The sequence below is a fragment of the Chelonoidis abingdonii genome, chromosome 17 (assembly GCF_003597395.2).
Source record: "Chelonoidis abingdonii isolate Lonesome George chromosome 17, CheloAbing_2.0, whole genome shotgun sequence".
NCBI lineage: Eukaryota > Metazoa > Chordata > Testudines > Testudinidae > Chelonoidis > Chelonoidis abingdonii.
The window spans coordinates 24,636,702-24,658,976 of NC_133785.1; the positions used below are offsets into that span (position 1 = coordinate 24,636,702).

The 22,275-nt window shown below is 39.1% G+C and overlaps 1 protein-coding gene across 3 annotated transcripts in view; it reads right to left on the reverse strand.

The window, feature by feature from the left end:
* GRM7 (glutamate metabotropic receptor 7) overlaps positions 1–22,275 on the reverse strand; it is a 553,977-nt gene that overhangs the window by 358,469 nt on the left and 173,233 nt on the right. For all 3 annotated transcript variants that reach the window (XM_032784200.2, XM_032784198.2, XM_032784197.2), the window contains exon 2: positions 20,406–20,622. In XM_032784200.2, the coding sequence (XP_032640091.1) occupies positions 20,406–20,622 (217 nt within the window). The remainder of the gene's footprint in view (positions 1–20,405; positions 20,623–22,275) is intronic.

The following is a 22,275-nucleotide window of genomic DNA, read 5'->3' on the forward strand; positions in this document are numbered from 1 at the left end:
TTAGTATAGAGACACATACTGAATTAGTGTCCAGAACTACTGCCCATTACAGATCGTTTCTGCAATTTTTTAAATTTTTTCAACTTAAGTACATCAAAGCTTAGCCTGAGTTTCCTCCTGTTTCTTTGGCTTTCTTTGCAAAATGCTCTTGTTTCACTCACAAGCCAGCTCACTTCCGTTAAAAACTCGTCCAGACAGTAAGGTCAGATGAGTCAGCAAAATAGCCCTGTATTTCCAAGCACGGTGCTAGAACCCGCTTGCATATGAGTTAAAGGAACTTAAATCCAGAATCTAGTTTCTAACAGAACACTTATGAGAAAATAAGAAGCTTCTCCAAATTTTCCATGGACAGTGATAGAGGGTAACATTTTCAGTCATTTAGGGGCCTAATTCTATGGGACTTACTTCATTGTGAGCAGGAATGCTCTTGATATTTAACATACCATAGACCTGAGAAATAACTATTTGATAGGCTAGATCTGCAAAAATTCACATGCAGCTGGGTGACTCTTTCTAGAGGAAATTAGACAGTGATATTTACGTAGCAGAATGATACCTAAGGTACTGATGTCATGGCCATAAATCAGCTACTTGCCTTGTTTTCTGATAATTATTAAAAAAGAAGAAGGTCATGTCACTATCATCTTTCTGCTGGGTCATTGCCATTTGCCAAAAATATTCTTTCAAAAACCAAATCAGATCTTTTGTTCATAAGATCATCTTCATTAAAGTTCAAAGATTATTAATTTAATAGGCAGATTTCCTTCCCAGATATGATATATATGTTGACAATAACAGTTGTCTTATCAATTTTGCCTGGCAACCATTTCATCTCTGGATGTAATGCCCAGCAGTTAATCATCTGTTTTGGGTTAAATCTTACTGATGTACTGACATTACTGATCTTTGTTTTAAAACCACTTTCCCCAAGCCCATATACTGGATCATAGAAAGTGAAAGTTGAGAGGATAATTTGTTTCTTCTCACTCACGCAGATTTAGCTACCCAGAAAAAAATGTTCTCTCAGGCTGTTCTAAATATGAGTCTTTGTTAAAATAATGTGACTCTTTGTCTGATCATGTCATTGTCATACATTTTGCCTTTGCATATTTAAGATTCTGCACTTTCTTGATCCATTTTCTAGATCTTTGGATTTCTCTATGCGACACTGTTATTTGCATATTTTGAGCTGTCAACCAGTCTTTTGCTAGATTAATTCCCTGCTAATGCTCTTGTCTATAACTCAGCTTGTAATGAAATCCACGACTGTAATAAACAATCCCAGAGGCAGAATGTAGCCTTGTTAGCATTTTTCTTTTTTATAATGGGGGCCAACTTTGTTTCCCTAATAAAAATACCATGGCAAGAGAACTCAAATTTGTCCTTCTGGTCCATATTATTACTTTGAAATGTGAACAATAGGATGTGCATCTGAGAATCATAGCTGTCTTTTGGGTCCTGCAGAGCCAACTTGCCCTGGGAGCCTCAGTCTGGGAAGGAACTAGAAATGAAGTAGTAGTTCTGCTTTAATCCATACTAGTACATGTATTCGCAAAGATAACCTTGAAAATATAAAATGATGTAACCTATCCCAAAGGCTGCAAGGAAAAGAATGACTATTCCTATTTGTAATTATTGTGCTTTGACAAGTGTTGCACATGTCCATTCCACTTCAGGCATGTGCATGACTGTGCACACACATGAAGTGGAATAGACACATGAAAACACTCTAAGAACTACCAACAGACAGACTTCACTTCTGCAGCAGAAGGTGGGAGAGAAGGAGGAGGGGCAGGCAGTAATCCCACCTATCCATATTTTTTTTAATGGTATAGTTAAGTTTGAGTTGCATTCCAAAGTATGATCTTGCTGATTCTACCCAACATCTATAGTCCACCCCCCAGCCCTGTGCCCAGCAAAATGATAATAGTGGACATAAAGTGGTTATATTTGGTCGGTGGGATGGGCAGTTTGATCTCCAATGAAATGTTTTGTTGGCATGCCTAAAATTGCTGAAGGCTGTCCTGTAGACAGCTATAGTCTTGACCCTGCAAAGATAACATGTGGGTACAACAGTCTGCCCAATCTAGCATTATTCATTGCTAGATCAGGAATTTAGCTGGTGAAGGACTTTCATGTATGTATCAGCCACATTAGACTTCGAATACTTTTTTCAGATCTAAAGAAAAGCTTGGTGTAGCTTGAAAACTTGTTTCTTCCATCAACAGAAGTTGGTCCATTAAAAGATATTACCTCGCCCACCTTATCCTTCTCTTAGCTGCATAAGGCAAACGTATAGACTTGGGGTGGGTTTTTTTTTTGAGAGGTGCAGAGGGGAAGTAGGAAAGAAGAGGAGCTCATGCTGGGTGGAGCTGACTTTACAGTGATCCAAAGAAATGTTCAAGAGTCAAAGACATTTCTAACAATAGCCATATAATACTTGCCAATTTCCAACTACTTCTGATATGGAGGTAGGGTAGGCAGAGTCTCCACTCTCAAACCTAACAGCAGTCTTGTCAATGTGACAGAGCCCTGATGATGTATTAGAGAAAAGCAGCTTATGTACTAATGACATCCAAAATACGTCTTTCCCAACTTGAATGTCTACAATTCACAGCATCATTTTTTTAAAGAGGGCGTCACAGCTTAATCAATAGCTCTCTGCTTTAAGGAAAGCCTTTAATAGCTGACAAGTATAATGCAGGTTTTGTTGTGAAACCTGTTCATGTTAGAATATGAGAATAATCTGTTTTGCTTTTAATATAAGGCAGGTCACATAAATTTATCCAAAAAGGCCTCTGTAAAAGGTTATTTTATTTTGCTTTGCTTACATACAATGCAAACCAGAGAACCATGCAAAAAAGAGTTGCTCATGCTCAGAATGAACACAACTATATGATAGCTTGAGGTTATTTCCTGTCTGACAGGTAATGTATCCTGAATGGGGGCGTAGGGGAACCAAAGGCCAAAGATCAAGGTATTAATAGGAAATAAAATAAATTGTTTGGTTAAAACCAGGGAGTTTGTTATCCTGGGACATAGTTATTACATTACTCTGGGCCAGATTATGTCACCTCTTGCTTCCATTGAATAACACCTTGCTCTGAGAGGAGACCCACTCATTTCAAAACAAAGTTCTACTCAATGTGGTAAAAATGGCAGAATCTGACTTTTTAAGATTGTAAAGCTTTTCTGGGCAAACATCATCATCTGGGTCTGTCACAACACAAAGGACACTTACCACTTCAGAAATACTAAAAAGTAGCAGGACCATGCAAGAGGATAATGGTGTGATGGAGACTAAAGCCCCAGCTTCTTATCCAGCACAGTTTCCTTGACCTTTGTCTATGGTGTGGAAGGCGTAAAGGATGAACTCCTGATACTACCCCTTCCTCTGCACAGGTGGGCAGAAATTGGGCAGAGAGCAATAGGGAATGAGTGGGTCCTTGGCTCAGTCCCCTAATCATCTCCTAAAAAGGCCCATTAGCAAGGTTACTAGCACCCAGGAACAAGGGAGGAATTGTACCACTCCAAGGCACTATTCCTACATTGGGATGATTTTGCTGCACTTTGGGGTTACAAGTAAATGCACAATCAAGCCCAATGTAAATAATTCCTAACCTTGCTTTTGCAGGAGTGCCATTGACTTTTACATTTTCTCAGTGAAGCATGCCATTGCATTTGAGAAACTAACAGTATCCGAGATACTTCATTCATTCCTGTGATAGAGAAACCTTTCCTCTATAGCAAAAAGTCTCTGCTGCCCTTAACCCATATTTTCTTGGAGAACCACAGCAGTGCAAGTAACGAGGAGAAATGGGGTACAGTGCCACTTTAAAAAGAGATGATCTGTTAATGGGTTTCGAAATGAACAAGAGCTAGGATTGTAAACAAACTCTGGATTTACTGCACTGTAACTTCATCTCTTTTTTATTGGAGAAGACAGAAAAAACACCGCATCAAAGATCTTCAGTGAAACAGCATTATTTGTAAGAGCCTCAAGAGGCACAAAAGTAATAAAATTTTGCAAAGCACTCAAAAGTGCTAATTGCTTTTTTAGTGCATCTAACAGAACACTGGTACAATAGAGCATCTAAGTGTGAAGAGCCAGAAGAAAGCCATAGCTTCTGCCTGCTTCTGTGGAGATGTTTCAAAGATGTTTATTTCAAGGAGCATCCTGACAGCTTGCGTATTATAGTCTTCAGTTAGCTTGCATCTTGTGCAATGCTTTTCCTCCCTCGAGTGCTGAATTCCCCTTGATGCTACTAAATTCAAGTTATTTGATTAAAATAATTGGAAACAATGAAATGATGTTTGTAGTGATAGCTCTGAGCTTTCTTGTAAGGAAAGGACATGGGAGGCTAGATAGTTAAGGGAAATGCTAATGGACTATTGAAACTTTCACTGATTGGTCCCAGGTTCAATTGTGCAAGACAGGCATTGCTCTGTAAAGACTTTTCACCAATATGACATGAATGAGTGGTCTCGGCACAACTCTTAATGGCCAACTTGCATGCATCACAAAATAGATTCTTTTGTCATAAACCAGAACCTTCAGTGAAGAGATAATGTATTTATGGATATGGATAACTGTTTTTCATCCCCAAAGAGAGTTCCATTTGGACAGTTTCCCTGTTGATGTGCATCAGTAAGGGAGCATGTGAAAACATGTCCTATAGATGTTCATACTGTACCTTCCCCATGGTTAGAAGACTTCACTTCCCAGGGGTGCCACCTTACACAAAATCAAAGGCCAAATTTTGAAACCCAGGTATGTAAAGTCAGATCCTAAATAAGCATCCTGATTTTCAAGGGTGCTGAGCACCTGAAGCTCCAGTTCATTTCAATGGAAACTGCAGATGCCCAGCATTGCTGTCAGCCAATACATGTATATCCCACATATAGATTTAGGTGCCCAAATGTAGGCACTCGGGCGTAGAAAGTATTTTTTAAAGCTATGTAATGCAACATGAAGAAAGCCGTATCAAGTAGTAACAAAAGCAATCTTCAAGTTGTGCTGAAAGGCACGGGTTACAATTGAGCTCTTTGCATGCAGACAGCATTGCTCCAGGAGTAGCTTCCCATGAAAGGGCAACTGCACAGTAGATATGTACAGGTGTTTTTTCCTTCTTCTCCCAGTGTGGAGAGATGTACCATTATCAAAGTATAGTTAGAGAAACTGTTTAGTGAAAGAACACCACAATCTGGAAGTTTCCTCTGGATTCCAGTGGGTCTGAAGTAGTAAAGAATCCCTCACCCTGTGTCTTGTCCTATCCTCAGGAGAGTAACAAGTATCATTTTTCTCCCTCCTCCTAGTAACTATCTTATGTATTTCATATCCCTCCTCAGTCTTCTCTTCTCCAGACTAAACAAACCCAGTTTTTTTTCAATCTTTCCTCATAGGTCATGTTTTCTAGACCTTTAATCATTTTTGTTGCTCTTCTCTGGATTCCCTCCAATTTGTGCACATCTTTCCTGAAATGTGTGTCCAGAACTCGACACAATACTCCAGTTGAGGCCTAACCAAATCAGCATGGAGTAGAGCAGAAGACTAACACCACTCCTGCTAATACATCCCAGAATGAAGATCGCTTTTTTTTTTTTTTTTTTTGCAATAGCATTACACTGTTGACTCATATTAGCTTGTGGTCCACTAATGTCCCCGAATCCCTTCCGCAGTACTCCTTCCTAGCATTTTGTATGTGTGCAACTGATTGTTCCTTCCTAAATGAAGTGCTTTGCATTTGTTCTTATTGAATTTCATCCTATTCTCTTCAGATCATTTCTCCAGTTTATACAGACCACTTTGAATTTTAATCCTATCCTTCCAAAGCTCTTGCAACCCCTCCGAGCTTGGTATTGTCTGCAAACTGTACTCTGTATGTTATCATCTAAATCACTGATGAATATATTGAACAGAACCGGACCCAGAACTGATCCCTGTGGGACCCCACTTGTTGGCCCTTCCAGAATGACAGTGAACGACTGATAATTGCTCTCTGGGAATTGTTTTCCAACCAGTTTGGCACCCACCTTATAGTAGCTCCATCTAGGTTGCATTTCCCTAGTTTATTTACGAGATGGTCATGCGAGACAGTATCAAAAGCTTTACTAAAATCAAGATATACCATATCTACCACTTCCCCCCCATCCACAAGGCTTGTTACCCTGTGAAAGAAAGCAATCAGGTTGGTTTGACACAATTTGTTTTTGACACATCCATGCTGACTGTTACTTATCACCTTATTATTTTCTAGACGTTTGCAAACTGATTGCTTAATTATTTCCTCCATTATCTTTCCGGGTACAGAAGTTAAGCTGATGGGTCTAATTTCCTGGGCTATTTTAGCCTCTTCTGATCCTACCTTATTTTCACTGGCATTCACTATGTTAGACGTCCAATCACCACCAACCTATCGAAACAAAGAAGTCATTAAGCACCTCTGCCATTTCCAAATATTCTGTTGTTTCCCCCCCATCATTGACTAACGGGTCTACCCTATCCTTGGTCTTCCTCTTGCTTCTAATATCACAATTGTGTATTCATATGACAATATGAATTTCAGAAATACAGGGAAACAATCCAGAATTTGAAAAGTAGCTTCCAGGTCTCTCAGTACCATGCAGAACAAGGTGAACTCTGAGCTGCTACCTAGCTGCTCTTTAAAGTGCTAAACCAGATTGTATGCTCAGAGACATGCATCTCTTCAGAGGGAGAGAGAGAACGAAGGAAGAATATTCATTGAAAGATATTCAACTTACAAAGTTATTTCTATATAACACCCCACAATGATAATGTATGGTTCTAAACCTAAACCAGAACATCTAAGTCTTAGTTGGGATTTTGGAGGGTAAATGCCCAGTCTCTTCAATATCTTGATTTATATGTGATTTTTAGGATCTGGCAAGCAAACGGCAATGTGGGAAAATCTATTGCCATTTATCAATAGCATGGCAGTAGCTGCAAAGAGAAAGACAGTTGAGGTGCTTATTGCAACTCTTTTGTTCCTGAGAGTTGTCCTATGCAAAGACAAAATACAGGGGTTGATTTAGGAGTTGAGCTGAACATCAGATGACTTCTGGTTCTTTTCTGTAAGTTCGAGTTCAGTCCAGATTTAACAGCAAGGCTAGTCACTTCTTCAGTGACACCAAGAATAGGACACGCAACCAATGTTTACTCTCAAGATAATCCTCACACTGCAAAATTATGCACTCAAAGCACTGTACCTCATCAACAGCTTCACAATTCAGTCATTTGCAGAGCTATGGTACTTAAATATAAACAGAACTGCTAGAACAGATGCCAGCTCTGCTACCACAAGATCATTTACAAAATACAAGAAAGTTATCATTTACATTCAAGCTCCCAAGGGTTTAGGTTCATGATCAAACTGTAGATTTTAACAGATTATGGTCTAGATTAACACTTTGCTCCTAGCCCATAGCAAGGGGTGACACAGAGCCTGTGGTATCCTGCAGATTTATGCACATTATATGTCATTGGCGGGGGCAAGGCTGCCTTGAGGGGGGCCTTCATTTGAGAAGGCCCCCACACTGACTGGCATTGTGATCTCCCATGCAGTCTCAGGTTTGTCCCAGTGAACCTTGACAACGGGCCACTGGGCCAAACCTGAGCAGTGCTGCAATCCTGTGTGTCAGGTCGCATTGCTATTCACCGAAATTTGGTGAGTGGTGCTGTGATCTTGCGTGTCGTCTTGAAATGCCACTCACTGAAATTTGGCCCAGAGGCCCCTCTGTAAAAACAGAGGGCCCAGGGGCCAAACCTGGGTGGCACTGAAACCCTTCAAGTCAGAGTTCTTCAGTTGTGCACACCATGCAAAAAATTTCTGGGGATGCGGCCCTGCACAAAACAACAATGTTGTTAAGCAATGCAGGGAAGGAGCTGTGACTAAATTCTCCCCTTGTAAACATAATGGAATAAATATTAAACCTGTACCATTATTTAAAAAAAAACAAAACTTATCCTCATGAAAAATAAGTGAGTTTAAGGTGAGTAAATGGCCTGTCTTGATGTGGATATTTAAAGCACCCTGCTTGGCCCTCTCCTTTTTCGTTCCTGATTTCAGATAAAAGCCCCAGCCTAATATAAACATTTACATCATCATAAGATGTGGAGCCAACTGGGGCAGCAGCAACTGTCTGAAGAGTAGGGAGGGAATCCTGTTATTTCAAAAAAATTAGAGAAGAGATTTATTTTAAAAAAATAGTTAAGAAGATAAAAGAATTCCGTAGCCTGTGTTAAACAGGTGAGTCTAGATGATCTAATGGTCCCTTGGGTTCTTAAAATCTATTAATCTAAAAAGATCAACAGGAAAAAAAGGGGGAAAAGAGAGAACACCCCCCATCCACAGTGTCGATGTGTATTTTGTTCTCTTGGCAATGTGTGCAAACCACTTGAGCTGTAGGTTGTGGTTTGTGTTTTCAGCCAAGAGCCTTGCTAAATATACAACTGTATGCTGGAGCAGAAAAGCCTGGTTATTTTAAATATTGTCACAAAGAACCCCTGTTGTATGAATATATAAGGAAGGAACATAAATTGCCCCAGTCAGAATTTAGGACACATCTACTGTAATTCTGTAACATGGAAAGCATACAATGGGGCCAGAGGTCTTTTCTTTTTCTTTTGCTAATGATGTATTTTATTCTCCTGGAGGAAGTTAGAGAGGCAAGGACTTAAACAGCTTCAGAGCTGGTCAGCAGCACTCATGGAATATGTTGGGCATGCTCATTAAATCATCAGCCTCATAGAAAGCCATCATCCAGAGGAATGAAGAGGGTTAAGTATTACTGGCACTCTGTAATACAAGGCAGGCTGACAGATAAAGGAGGAGCAAAAGAGAGGAGCTAGAAGGGATGGAAATACCAGTGTTGCCTATATGCTGCTTTTCTCCTGTGTTTGTGAACAATTTTCCATGTATCTCCACTATAAAGATGAGTGTAAAGAGACACAAAGTGTAGCGGGCAGGGGATGAGGAAGATACTTCCTGTTTCCTGCTGGACTACAACAGTCAGTCTCAACAGAAAAACGTCTTTTCCTCAAAAAAATTTTATGGGAATATAAAATTTTGCCAATAAACCTAATTTTTTCTCTTAGGTAAACAAATGACAGCACCCCAGCTGCCCACCTGGAAAACTTGTCTATTTCACTTTCTGTCTGCTGAAAAACTGGGGTTCTATTTCCCCCAAACAGACTTTTTTTAAATTTCTGTCCATCAAAAAAGTTCAAGGCTTTTATTTTTCATCCCAAATAAGGATGAAAACGTTTCCAAAACCTCAACATTTTCCATGGGTGAAAATTTCCATTTCCGGCAAGATGTACTGCAATTCTTCCTTTATATCAAAACTTTTTCTCCCCAGCTCAACTTTTCAACCTAATCTGGAGTACACTATCCTTCCTCCTTCCCCACTTCAGCTTCCGCAACCCTTAATCCCCTTCCTGCCGGCAGATAGCTCCATCAATCGCTCCATCCTTATTGCCCAGTCTGGTTATCTGCCCTTTTTCCACTCAAACAGCACCCATTTTTGTACCCCATCACTTGCGCCAGTTGCTATCCACCACACTCCTCATATTTGCTTATTCTCTCCTCACATCACACAAAGGGCCAGCTTCCTCCAAGACAGTACTGACTTCCTCCAGAAACTCCATAACATCAGCAGCCTCACCCAGATCATCATCCTTGTCACCATGAATGTCACCTCCCTATACACCAACATCCCTCACCAAGATGGAATTGTTGCCTGCCTCACACACCTACAAGATAATGTAGAATGCTTGGAAATCCACCCTGAACATATCACTAAACTCATCCATTTCATCATCACTCATAACAACTTTATATTTAACAACACATTATCCAAACCTTGGCAACATCCATGGGTGCTAGAATAGCTTCCCTATATGGTAACCTGTCTGTCTGCCACCTCGAGGAAGAATTACTGGAAAAATGCACTGTAAAGCCAATGATATACCTGACAAAGATCAATGGTATTTTCATCATTTGGACAGATGATCAAAATTCCTCTATTGATATCCACCACAATTTCAACAACCTCCACCCATCCATCAAATTCTCTCTAGAACACTCCCACCCAACATCAACTCCCTTGACACCACAACAAGCTTAAACAATGGAGCCCTCCAATAATTATATACAAGAAACCCACGGATCACTATCCTTGCCTCCAGAGATCTAACAACCACCCCAGGCATACCAAGAAATGTATTATCTACAGCCAAGCACTCACCAAATCAGAGAATAGTTACTAGATTTTCTCTCATCAGTTCTTCATGCATCTGTTTAATAACCAAAAATTGCCCCGAGCTCTGCTAATGTCAGCACATAATTATATGACGTAACCTTTTCAATTATGTCCTTATATGGCTTCCACTTCTGTAATATATGAGGTTCTGATTCAGAAAAGCACTGAAGCAGGTACTAAAGTCCCATTGACATCAGTGATTTCAAAAATAGGACTTCAGTGTGCCACAAATATTAATGTATTTATCTTCATGATAGTCGTGTAAGGTAGGGAGATTCCATCACCTCCCCCCTCCGTTTTTTTTTTTTAAACACAGACGAGGAAATCTGACACTTGGGAGCCATATTTTTAAGTGTATTTAGGTTCTGTTGTGCTCGGTGTTGCAATGCCTAACTGATTCAGGCGCCTCAATTTTCAAAAGGGATTTAGGAATTTGGGAGCCTGTCCTGAAGAGGCCTGTCAATGGGATTTAGCCTTATAAGTAGGGCTGTCACACAGTTAAAAAATGTAATCATGTGGTTAATCGCATTGTTAAACAATAAAAGAATACAATTTATTCAAATATTTTTGGATGTTTTCTACATTTTAAAATATACGCATTTCAATTATAATGCAGAATACAAAGTGTACAGTGCTCACTTTACATGTATTTTTATTACAAATATTTGCACTGTAAAAAACAAAAGAAATAGTATTTTTCAAGTCACCTACTAATACAAGTCCTGTAGTGCGATCTCTTTATCATGATAGTTGAACTTACAAATGTAGAATTATGTACAAAAAAATAACTGCATTCAAAAATAAACTAATGTAAAACTTTACAGCCCACAAGTTCACTCAGTCCTATTTCTTGTTCGGCCAATTGCTCAGACAGACAAGTTTGTTTACTTGTTTGCAGGAGATAATGCTGCTTGCTTCTTGTTCACAATGTCACCTGAAAGAGAGAACAGGCATTTGCAGGGCACTGTTGCAGCTGGTGTCGCAAGTTATTTACATGCCAGATGCATTTATGATTCATATGTCCCTTCATCCTTCATCCACCATTTCAGAGGACATGCATCCATACTGACGACAGGTTCTCTCGATGATAATCCAGAGCAGTGCAGACTGACGCATGTTCATTTTCATCATGTGAATCAGATGCCACCAGGAGAAGGTTGATTTTCTTTTTGGTGATTCGCGTTCTGTAGGTTTTCACATCAGAGTGTTGCTCTTTTAAGACTTCTAAAAGCATGCTCCACACCTCGTCCCTCTCCGATTTTGGAAGGCACTTCAGATTCTTAAACCTTGGGTTGAGTGCTGTAGCTTTCTTTAGAAATCTCACATTGGTACCTTCTTTACGTTTTGTTCTTAAAATGAACATGTGCTGAGTTATCATCCAAAACTGCTATAACAGGAAATATATGGCAGAATGCAGGTACAACAGCACTGAAGACATACAATCCTCCCCCAAGGAGTTTAGTCATAAATTTAATCAAAACATTTTTTTTTATGAGCATCTTCTAGAATGGTGGCCGAAGCATGAAGAGGTGTATGAACGTTTAGCATATCTGGCACGTAAATACATTTTGTAGCTGGCATCACAAGTTATCATGCAAATGCCTGTTCTCACTTCCTGGTGACATTGTAAATAAGAAGTGGGCAGCATTATTGCCCATAAATGTAAACAAACTTGTTTGTTTTAGCGATTGGCTGAATGAGAAGTAGGACTGAGAGGACTTGTAGGTTTTTTTTTTTGTTACATAACTGCACTCAAAAACAAAACAATGCAAAACTTTAGAGCCTACATTTGTAAGTTGTGTTTTCAGGACAAAGAGATTGAACTACAGTACTCTGCTTACAAACATCTAGAATGTAATAAATAAAAGTCAAAGGCTGCCCAGATATTTAATAAAATATGCAACATGGGGAATTTCTAGATTCTTTGAAGATAGCCTATGTTTAAAAACCTTTCTACTATACCAGCTGTATGGTATGATCAACAGGCTCCCTCACACAACTAGATGGGTTTATTTGGGTTTTTGTTGCTGCTGTTATTGAATTTTTTTCTTTTTTCTGGTTACTATTGGAAGAGGACTAAGGACGATTGCAAAATAAATAAAATGTTACCAGGTCAGATAGATCATGTTAGCTCAGCTTCTCCCAGAAAGACAAATTCTGATCAGTAACATTTGCAAAGTGATTCTTTTCCATTTGGGTCTTTGTAAAGTGTAACACGGAGCATGAAACGCTATTGTTTCTCATGAAAAGACTGGGATGGGTCAAAATACCTTCCATAGACCTTAATGTACAGAAATTCCATTCACATATATTAACAAAGTGATTAATAGAGTACTGGCTCAGTCATGCAGAAATTTCCTTTCCTGCAAACTGCTAACTATGAGAGGACAAATCTTGGTTCCATCTATGTCAGTGGAGCTAGGATTCCGCTCCAGGACTTCAGTGGGACCACAAGACCAAAATAGTATCCTCCAACCTCAGTTTAATGTGATTTCAATAATACATGAATGCATTGTTTAATACCACATTGTCCAACAGGGAAAGCATAATAAAAACAGCAATACTTTCCCAAAAATTTAAAATGGCTAGTTCCCAGAAATAAAGCTAAGTAAGGTGTTATCCTAGATTAGCTGGTCTTTAAACAAAAACACCACTATCCACACACTTTGATCTTCTCATTCATTCATAGGAACAGCAATTTATCGTACAGTATTTATCTGTGATCCACATTGCTTTCCAATTATCCTGTGCATTGAACATAAAACGTTATGACTATTGCTTCCAAAATCCCATGTTACTCAGTAAACTAGTGAATTTTGGTTCAGCACTTCATGCCTTCCCGAGACCTCTTTCATACCACGCTAAATTACCTCAACGTTCATTCCTTTCACAAATCTGCTTTTTGGGTAAGAAACTTCTAATTTTCTGTCTCCTGTCCTCATCACCTTCCTGTTTCTTTATTCTCCAAGTTTAAACCATTGTTGGGTTTTCTTAACTTTATCAGAGAGAGAGTGCGTTTATCTTTATTATAAAATACTCCAACACAATTGTGCATGTGTACTGCAGTCCACTAATAGAAAGTTCCCTTATCACACTACAAAAGACAAAAACCATTCTCAAGCTAAACTTTACTCAGATTCTGGTAGTTCTGGTTGAACCTACAAAAGAATGTCACATATCTAAAAGCTTTTGCATATTACAGCTTAAATTGCAAAGCTACGAGGAACACCTTCCTTCCCCTCCACTTGACACCAAATATTGATGAGTGAGTACAACTCAGATAAACAGTGATGTCACCCTCTCCTGTTATCTAACAATAGCTTCTGCTAATGCAATTACTGACAGAGCACAAAAATCTGCTTCCATTAATAAACACAGATGTTGGAATATGGGGGAGAGAAGGTAGGTGAAGTAGTATCTTCTACTGGACCAACTTTGGTTAGAGGAAAAGACAAGCCTTCAAACTTCAGAGAGTTCTTCCCTAAGTCTGGAGAAAGTAAGCAGAGTATCTGAGCTAATCACAAAGAGCGACAAATTGTTAAACAGAAGTGGTAGGAGACCACTTAAAATGAAGTGTGGTTATAGCTGTGTTGATCCCAGGGTATGAGAGACACAAGATACATGAGGTAATATATCTTTTATTGAAACCACTTTTGTTGGAAGAAGGAAGATTTTGAGCTTCACAGAAATCTTCCTTATGTTTCGAGTTGTACTGGAAGACCTGATGAAGAACTCTGTGAAGTTTGAAAGCTTCTTTCTGCCAACAGAAGCTGCCCAATAAAAAATATATTATCTCACCTCCCTTACATCTCTAAAATGGATAATTAAGGGTTGTCAGGCAGTAGGTGAGTTGCAGACAGTTAGAAACACTTAGAGGAACTTGCCATGAAGTTGTGTGATTTCTTGATGGATGGTTTGGTGAGTCTTGTTTTTTTCCATGGCATGTCCCATAGCTGATAAAAAAGCCTAAAGTACTGATTTAAAATTATGTATTACAATATGCTTCTCGTTAGGTTTTACAGAAAGTTTGATCGAATGATTCCAATCATTTCTTGTAATCGTTAGATCACAGGCATTTTCAGGAACATAAGTCCACTGATTGCCTTTAAGAAAACAAACACTGTACTGTAAAAGTGCTTCAATCTTCAGGGAACCAGCACTCCCCTTCCAACTACAGCCCATCCACAGAAGAGAGCTGTTGAGAGGATTAAGCTGCATTCTCACAACTCTGCAGCTGCTGCCAGGAAATGTTCTATCAGGTTCACAATGATATATAATTAAAGTAATTTTAAAAACACAGTTCTGTTATTGTAGTGATGATATATGTGGTACATAACATGCAAACCTTAGATTATTTGCTTTATTTGAAAGAGTGAGATACTATTTAAAGTCTATTAAGCATGAGTATGAGACGGAAATGCCCCATTTATATAGAAATATTCTACTGTCATAACTATAAGGAGGGGAATTTTGAGAAGCGTTACTCAAATATAACTTGGGGAAAGAAAAGGACTCTGATTTAGTAGAAGTTTGATATTTTAGTTGGAAACAGTGTCTGTTTATTAAAGCAGGGAACTGGATTCAGGATTTCCAGGTTCTTTTCCTCACTCTGTCAATGACTTATTTGAGAAGTCACTTATGATCGTAAACGTTTTGTCTGCCCATCAACAAGTGTATATAAATCTTATGTACTGCACAGTGGTGCTGTGAGGCTAAATTAAACAAACGTTTATACAGCGCTTAAAAGATTCTGAACATAGAAGGCACTAAAATAATGAATACTTGAAAACAGTTATCCTGGGCTAATCCATTATTCCATCCTGAAAGACGGACAGACAGTACAGCTCTACAGTTGCAATCCACCGCCTTTCCCATATAACCCCAGCCTGTGCAGTGAGCACCTGAGGATCTGTGCAGTGTGGGAGCAGTCAGGACGCCTTTTGCGGGGAGGGTGAATCCAGGAATGTGGAAACTGGAAACAAGGAATTGAATATTTAGAAAAATATATAGAAATTAGGGCTTGTTAGGAGACATGTAAAGTACAGCTGTGATGTCTCTCGCTAAAGACGTCCATGCGTATATTTCTTATACCCAGTAATTAATCTTGTGGTACCGATTAAGCTTTTAAAAATCAAAGTTGAAATAATCTTTGAAATTATAAGTATTCATTAATAACCTGAAATTGTCCTTTTGATATTCCATAATTAATGTGTCTCCTAATTTAGTAATCCCACAGACTTCAGAGTGATTCAAATCTTCATTTCCTATCACAATGACATAACCAAACTGCCTTGAAGCACTCATAATAAAAGTCACTTTGTGGCGAATTATTAACTCAAAGGATCAGGTGAAGTCTTTATATTTTGAAGTAATCTCTAGTCACTGTTGCAATTCCTATGATGATGGCTGAATTGGCAACTAGTCTTGGTGCAACACAGAATTTAATGTAATTTGCCACAAATTGGAGGTTGAAGATAAATTTGTTAGCTTTTATCAACCAGATTCCCTTTTGCATTAAAATGGACTCACTGTGAGGTGGTTTGAGGGGATGTCCATGAGCCAGTTATGGCTCCCAATTTTCAAACTCTCCCAGCCCAAAGTATAGCAGTGAGGCTGCTCTGAAGTTGGGACCACTGACTGTGGTGGTCCCTAATTAATACAAATCATCTGAAGAATTGACACAGTGGACAGGAGCTCTCTTCTGCATGCTCCCCACCCACTTCATCCCTGTATGTCTCCTATGCCAGATAAGGAGAGGCCACCTGGCACAGGCCCTGGCTCTGCCAGATATATACCAGCTGAGAAATCCCAACTGCCAGGAAAATTCTCAACTGGCCAATTGCAGCCAAATCACATCTTTCTATCGCATCTCAGGCAGCACAAAGTGAAAGGAGCCAGGACTGTGAATCTGGGTCTCTATATGGACGCATTTATGAGGTACACAGCTTGCTCTGCTTCTGAAAACACATTTAGGCAAAGATACACACACACCTTTATTTATTGATGCACTTATTTATCCATTGGGTATCTGATTTTTTACTGTGTATGAAGAACTAATCTGAATGAACAGTACGATTTTTGTCATTTTAATTAATGTAGTGTAAGAGTCTTAGTGATAGACAATGACCCCATTAAACTATGGGCTGTACAAACACAGAACAAAGAGTCTCTGCCCCAGAGAGTTTACAATCTAAATATCTATAAGTGTGTGTAGACCTATTGTTTGTGTAATGAATCTGTTGAGTTTCTCGCTGTTATTTGGGTTGGAGGGGACGCATATACCTGGGTTGAGCACGTAGTTGCACTATTTCACGTGAGCTAAGTATGCAGTTGGGGAATAAGGCCAAATCACAAGAAGTAAATCAACAGTTCAGTACACACATATCATGTAAACCATCCCAATGAGTATTCTTTGTCTTAGCTGAGTAGCTCTCAACCTTTCCAGACGACTGGACCCCTTTCAGGAGCCTGATTTGTCTTGAGTACCACCAAGTTACACCTCACTTAAAAACTACTTGCTTACAAAATGAGACCACTTCTCTCCCCTTGAGACATCTGTCCTATATAACACTTGGGTTGGAAAAGGACAGGTAACCCTGAAATGTTCCACTTTTCCCAGGAACCAAAGATTTTTTTACAAAGGGGCCAAGGAAAAATCTTGGCCTAAATCCTCATCCTCATTTTGGTGGTGTTTTTATTCCTGATAGTTTTAGCTTTTCTAAATGTTTCCCACCTGTAGCTTCAGCTTGCTAGCATTTTCAGATCAGTACTTCTCTGCACAATGTCAGCGCACTCATACAAGATACTAGAGGCAACCCAATAGTGTCCCTTCCGCTGTTTCCTTCTTACCAGAATAGGATTTCTCATCTTGCTATTATCATGTCATCACTTATTCTATCTGTGCTTGAGTGCGTTTTTGAAGATATTACGCATGATCTACTCTTTTCAGGCCACGGATATTTGATCATATTCTAATACACTTACTGTTCTAAGTGCATATGCCTTATGATGGCCCTTTGATACCAAGATGTATTTCTCACTATCTACTGTTCTTTCTGTACTTCTTTATTCATCAGGTACGGCTTCACTGCTGTTCACCTGAGTGTCTTCTAAATAGTTCAAACTAACAGATACCAGAAAAAAACCTCACCAACTCAGTAAAAATACTTCCTTTTATCACCTCTTCAGATGGCTCATAATGCTGATATCACAGTGCATAGCCAAACATGGCTGGTTAAACATGTATGTTTTACACAATATGATGAAGGCAAACCACCAGAGGAAGTAAATTCCATACACGCAGGCCCACAGCTAAGTTATGAAGTTTGGCCCATTCTGCATACCTACCGAGGAGTAAGGTACTGTTTTGTATCCATACCATGTGTAGCAACACAGTCAAGAGATTGACCTCCACAGAACCGCTATGTCCATCCTGTATCTGTGGGTGGGGAGTAGTTGGGAGCTTTGGCTTGGCTCCCCAGTGACCCAGCCAGTGGAGCTGCACCAGTGAACTGGGGAGCAGATATGGGATTTGTGCCCCTCAGATCACAAGGTCAACACAGCTACCCAGTGCCCCATAACAGGGTTTGTGATATACCTACAATAGATCCCTGAAGTAACAGAGAAATCCTTTATCTGGACATGGCAGTGAATGAAAACAGACATAGGGATGGATTTTAAGCAACAGGCTGCAGCTTTTGCCCTTAACACAGGGGAGGGCTACCACCAGCCCCATCACACATACTCCCACATACCAGGCATTTTAATTGGTTCCAGTACAGGGGTCATAGTACTCACACCATTTAACTTGGGATAGACTCTCCTAAGCTTACCCCTCCCTCAACTGGTCAATGAGTAGAGACAGATTCTAGAAGGGGAAGGGTCACCCCAGCATCCCTCCACGTGTGCTCTCCTTCCCCTTTCTACCATTGCTGGTACCATCAAGGTTTCCACCTGTTGAGGCTGGTCAGAGGCATCCATTTCATTGCATGTGATTACTGTGATCAATATCTGTCACCAGTAAACTATATCTGAAAATTTGGTTCTCATCGCTGTGAAATATTTATGAAATGGGACCACCTAGGATTTTCTTTTCATTCTAAACCTTTAAAAGAAGTGGCTGAAATGTGTTAAATACATGGAATGCCACCTAAGCTGTTTCAGGTATCAGTGCAACATGTATCAATTCAATGCAACCTTAAGAAAAAGATGCTGCACAGTATTTGAGGTTGCATTGAAGATTATGAGTTCCAAGACAAGACAAGCTGCCTATATTAAAGAAAGTTTATGCACTATACCTGCCAGATTCTTAATGTTGTAGGAGTAACCTACATTACTATGCATTACTATGCATTTCACATTGGTTTTAATAGGGTACCCATGCAGTTATCATGCTTTATTTTTAGGTTTGTTTGATTTACACTCATATGTTTCATTTCATGTTGATTACATGAACAACTTTCCACTAAGCTATTCCTGTAGCGCATCTAAAGCACAAAATTATTACAGAACTATAGCTTGTCCTTCATGTGGAAAACACATGCTCACTATTATGTTGCAAGAGTGTTTGTGATTCACTTCCATTTTAATTTATAATGAATATTGCATATTGTCACTTCCTGTGGTATTAAATCCAAAATAGGTTTAATATCACATAAATATGCACTCAAATGAACAGGGGAATTTATGCAAATTCCATCTTCTTCAGCAATATCAACCTAATGAAATGATTACAGATTCCCTCTTCTTAAGGCCCAAAGTGCAGCATCATCACCTCTGCAATTGTTATATGGATTATGATGACAAACAAAATGCAGTGACTTACTCAATGACAGTTTGGGGAGTGAGCAAACAGACTAACACCCTCCGACTCGTGGATAATACAGGCAATCTGCAAACGCATGACATATGCTTCTGAACCAGTTTTATAATAATGGAGAATACAAACCTCAAATGGTTGTTTGAGAGCACTATACCCCCCTATAATCTCTGCATTTCAGAATGCTTTCTCTTTAATGATATGGAGAGAGAATTATGCTTTCATGTCCTGCAGTGTTTACCCCAATGCAAGTCAATGGACGTTTTACTTGCTTACAGATGGTAGGCTCAGACACTGCTCTCATAAAAATAATGAAATGTTCATAATGAAACATTCACTTCTATTTAACTTGTTAACCCTTGCCAGGAAATATCACCATATGTCTATGGAAGTAAATTTTATTTAAGGGCACTGAAAGTGAATAGCAGCTTCTGAGTACCCTACCCCTAACTGGCACATGAGGAATCCTCAAATATTTCAGCCTCAAAAAACGAAAAACAATGACTTCCAAGAAGTTAACTTGTGGTGGATTAATTTTCCTATGCCCACAGAAGCCTCCCAGGCCTATCTGGGGAAATCTAAGCCAGTGTGACATTTTAATTCCCTGTTCGCTTAGAACATCGGTATTACCCAATAGACATGTTGAAGTATTTCTTAGGAAGGCTGGACTTAGGGGAAATGTGATTTCATCAGCCACTGATGTCATAGGCAATCCTAGCATCAAAATATTATCACATGCCCTGGTCCCAAATACTCCTATGCCATGAAGTATTTTTTACTGAATAAATGTGTTTGACCTCTCCCCCCAGGCCAGCAAGTTTCCTCCCTTCAAATAGAAGAGAATGGATTTCCTCAGTGAATTTGCCAAAATAAAGGACGAAGAAGAAAATTGATACAATATCTCATAACTGCTTGAAAGGTGGACAGGTATAGTATGACATGAGTCAACGTCTAATAATTTTCTGCCTTCAAAGAACTTCTAGCTGTGTAGAGATAAAAGCTCAGTATTTCAAAATCTGTCTTGTACCATGTCATCATAATACAGTATTTTCCACTAGAATACCAGTAGCAATTCAGTATTTTATATTTTCTCCAAGAGTGCATGAAAACCATTCAAGTTTCAAACCCCTGAATACTTTGTTTCTGGAACCCCATGGGCAATTTAAGAATGAGAGTATAAGGGAGCCATTACTGAGGAATTATGAAGAAGTCAAACAATTTTAGAGTCAAATTTCAGTTCAGAGAAGAATAGTACAATGTGTAATACATAAATATCTATCCAATCCACACTTTTTTTTTTGCCTACCTGCCTCTCTGGAAATCTGCATAAAGGACTCCACTCCTTTTTCTCCATAATTTCCTTCAGATGCCAACGTTGACACGTAATTCCACCCCAAAGCTTTTACAATGTCAACCATTGCCTGTGCTTGGAAGGAATCTGGAGGGACCACTCGTGAGAAGAAATCATAGCGCCTGTCATCACTTAACTCTGGTGCAGTTGAGGCATAACTGATCTGGGGAATCTGTAGGGAAAAAAACAGTTGTTGGTAAATAATATGTTCATAAATTCACCAAACCTCTGGCTTTAGCTTCAGCTGAACCTCTGTTAGTCCACCATATATCCATCTGTTATTTTCTTTCTCCTTCAGTACTTCAGTGCAAGTCAAATAATCCATCTCTTAAATTACGTTTTTGTAATTTGTTCACTCCTGAAGTAATCAGTGAATTAAAATATTTTCAGTTCTGTCTGAAAATTCTCTTGCCCTTTTAAGAGAATGATACTCAAAAATGTCAATTGTGCTATTGAATGACTAGTTTGCATGAAGAATTACTGTTGTTGCTGGTGCATAGCGAGTGTAGCATATACAAATGGACAGTTGTTCATCTAACTGGTCATTTACACCTACAGATACTAATTTGTAAATGAAGCCATATTAGTATGCACAAATTGTTCATGCAATTGCACAGTTTTGCACACTACATTTTCAAAACCAGGCCCTAGACATCCCAGTCCCTTATTAACAGTTTTGTTCTCTCCTATGGTAGAGGTTTAAAGGGTGACACTTCTTTAAAAAAAAATAAGCCAGGATCTCCAGCTTCCAAGTTAAAACAAATGGTTCATTCGTAAGAAAACCTGAGTAGAACCATTTAAAAATAATGATTCTTCCAAACTCCCCTCTGAGTTCTTGTATCTTTTTGAGATTAAGCTATTTCAGAGCAAACTATTTATATCTTCCCTTGAGGATACCACGGCCAAACATAGCAGTGAACAGAAACCATCTGTGTACATGTCCATTTTACTAGTAATCAGATTGCATTAGTATCTAGTCATTTGGGATCCTGAAGTTCAGCTCAGAAGCTGAGAGAGGAGGACTCACCACATGCCCAAGTATGATAATAAATTTAAGATGTTTCCTCAGGCTGAAACTATCAATATTCCATGCTACAGTATAGGCATATTCTGTATGCTCAGAGTCATCTTCTATCTTAACAAAAGCATTCCTACCAATATATATTGCTCTTTTCTCCCTCTCCAAAGAGGGAACAATACTATACACCCCAGGGTTCAATCCCGGAAAAGTCTCTGTTCCTTCAAGTCCCACTGAGATCAGTGGAAGCTGAGAATTACTCAATTTCTCCAAGAATCTTGCAGGATAAGGAACCAAATATGCCTTTAGATAACTATGGAAAGACAGCAGCACAACAATAAAGTAGCCCAGCAGATATATACATTTACTGAAACTACATAAAGTGTTAACAATTCCAACCATTGCTGAAACATATAATGCTTCAAATACCTCTCTAATGTAGCCCATTATGAGGTTCATCACTTAATGAACAGCCATTTAGTTCCATTCCACAAAAGTTTGGCCCTGATCCTACTTATGCTCCTCATGCAGAACTCCAACTGAAGTCAGTAAGAACTCTGTGTGCAGAGAGCTTGCTGAATCTTACTCTTCGTTGCTATAAATTATTAACCTAAAAAAATACTTAAACTTTCCACTGGGATAAAAGAATTCTTCATTGTAGTATTCTGCCTTTCATTTCTGTTATATTGAGGTTTTGGTCACACACTTTAAAAGACTAGTTTCAAAAATCTGAGGCTTAGTATGTTGAGAGCTAGGATGCTGCAGATAGTGGTCACTCATAAAGACTTGCCAGGGTTTCCTTAGATG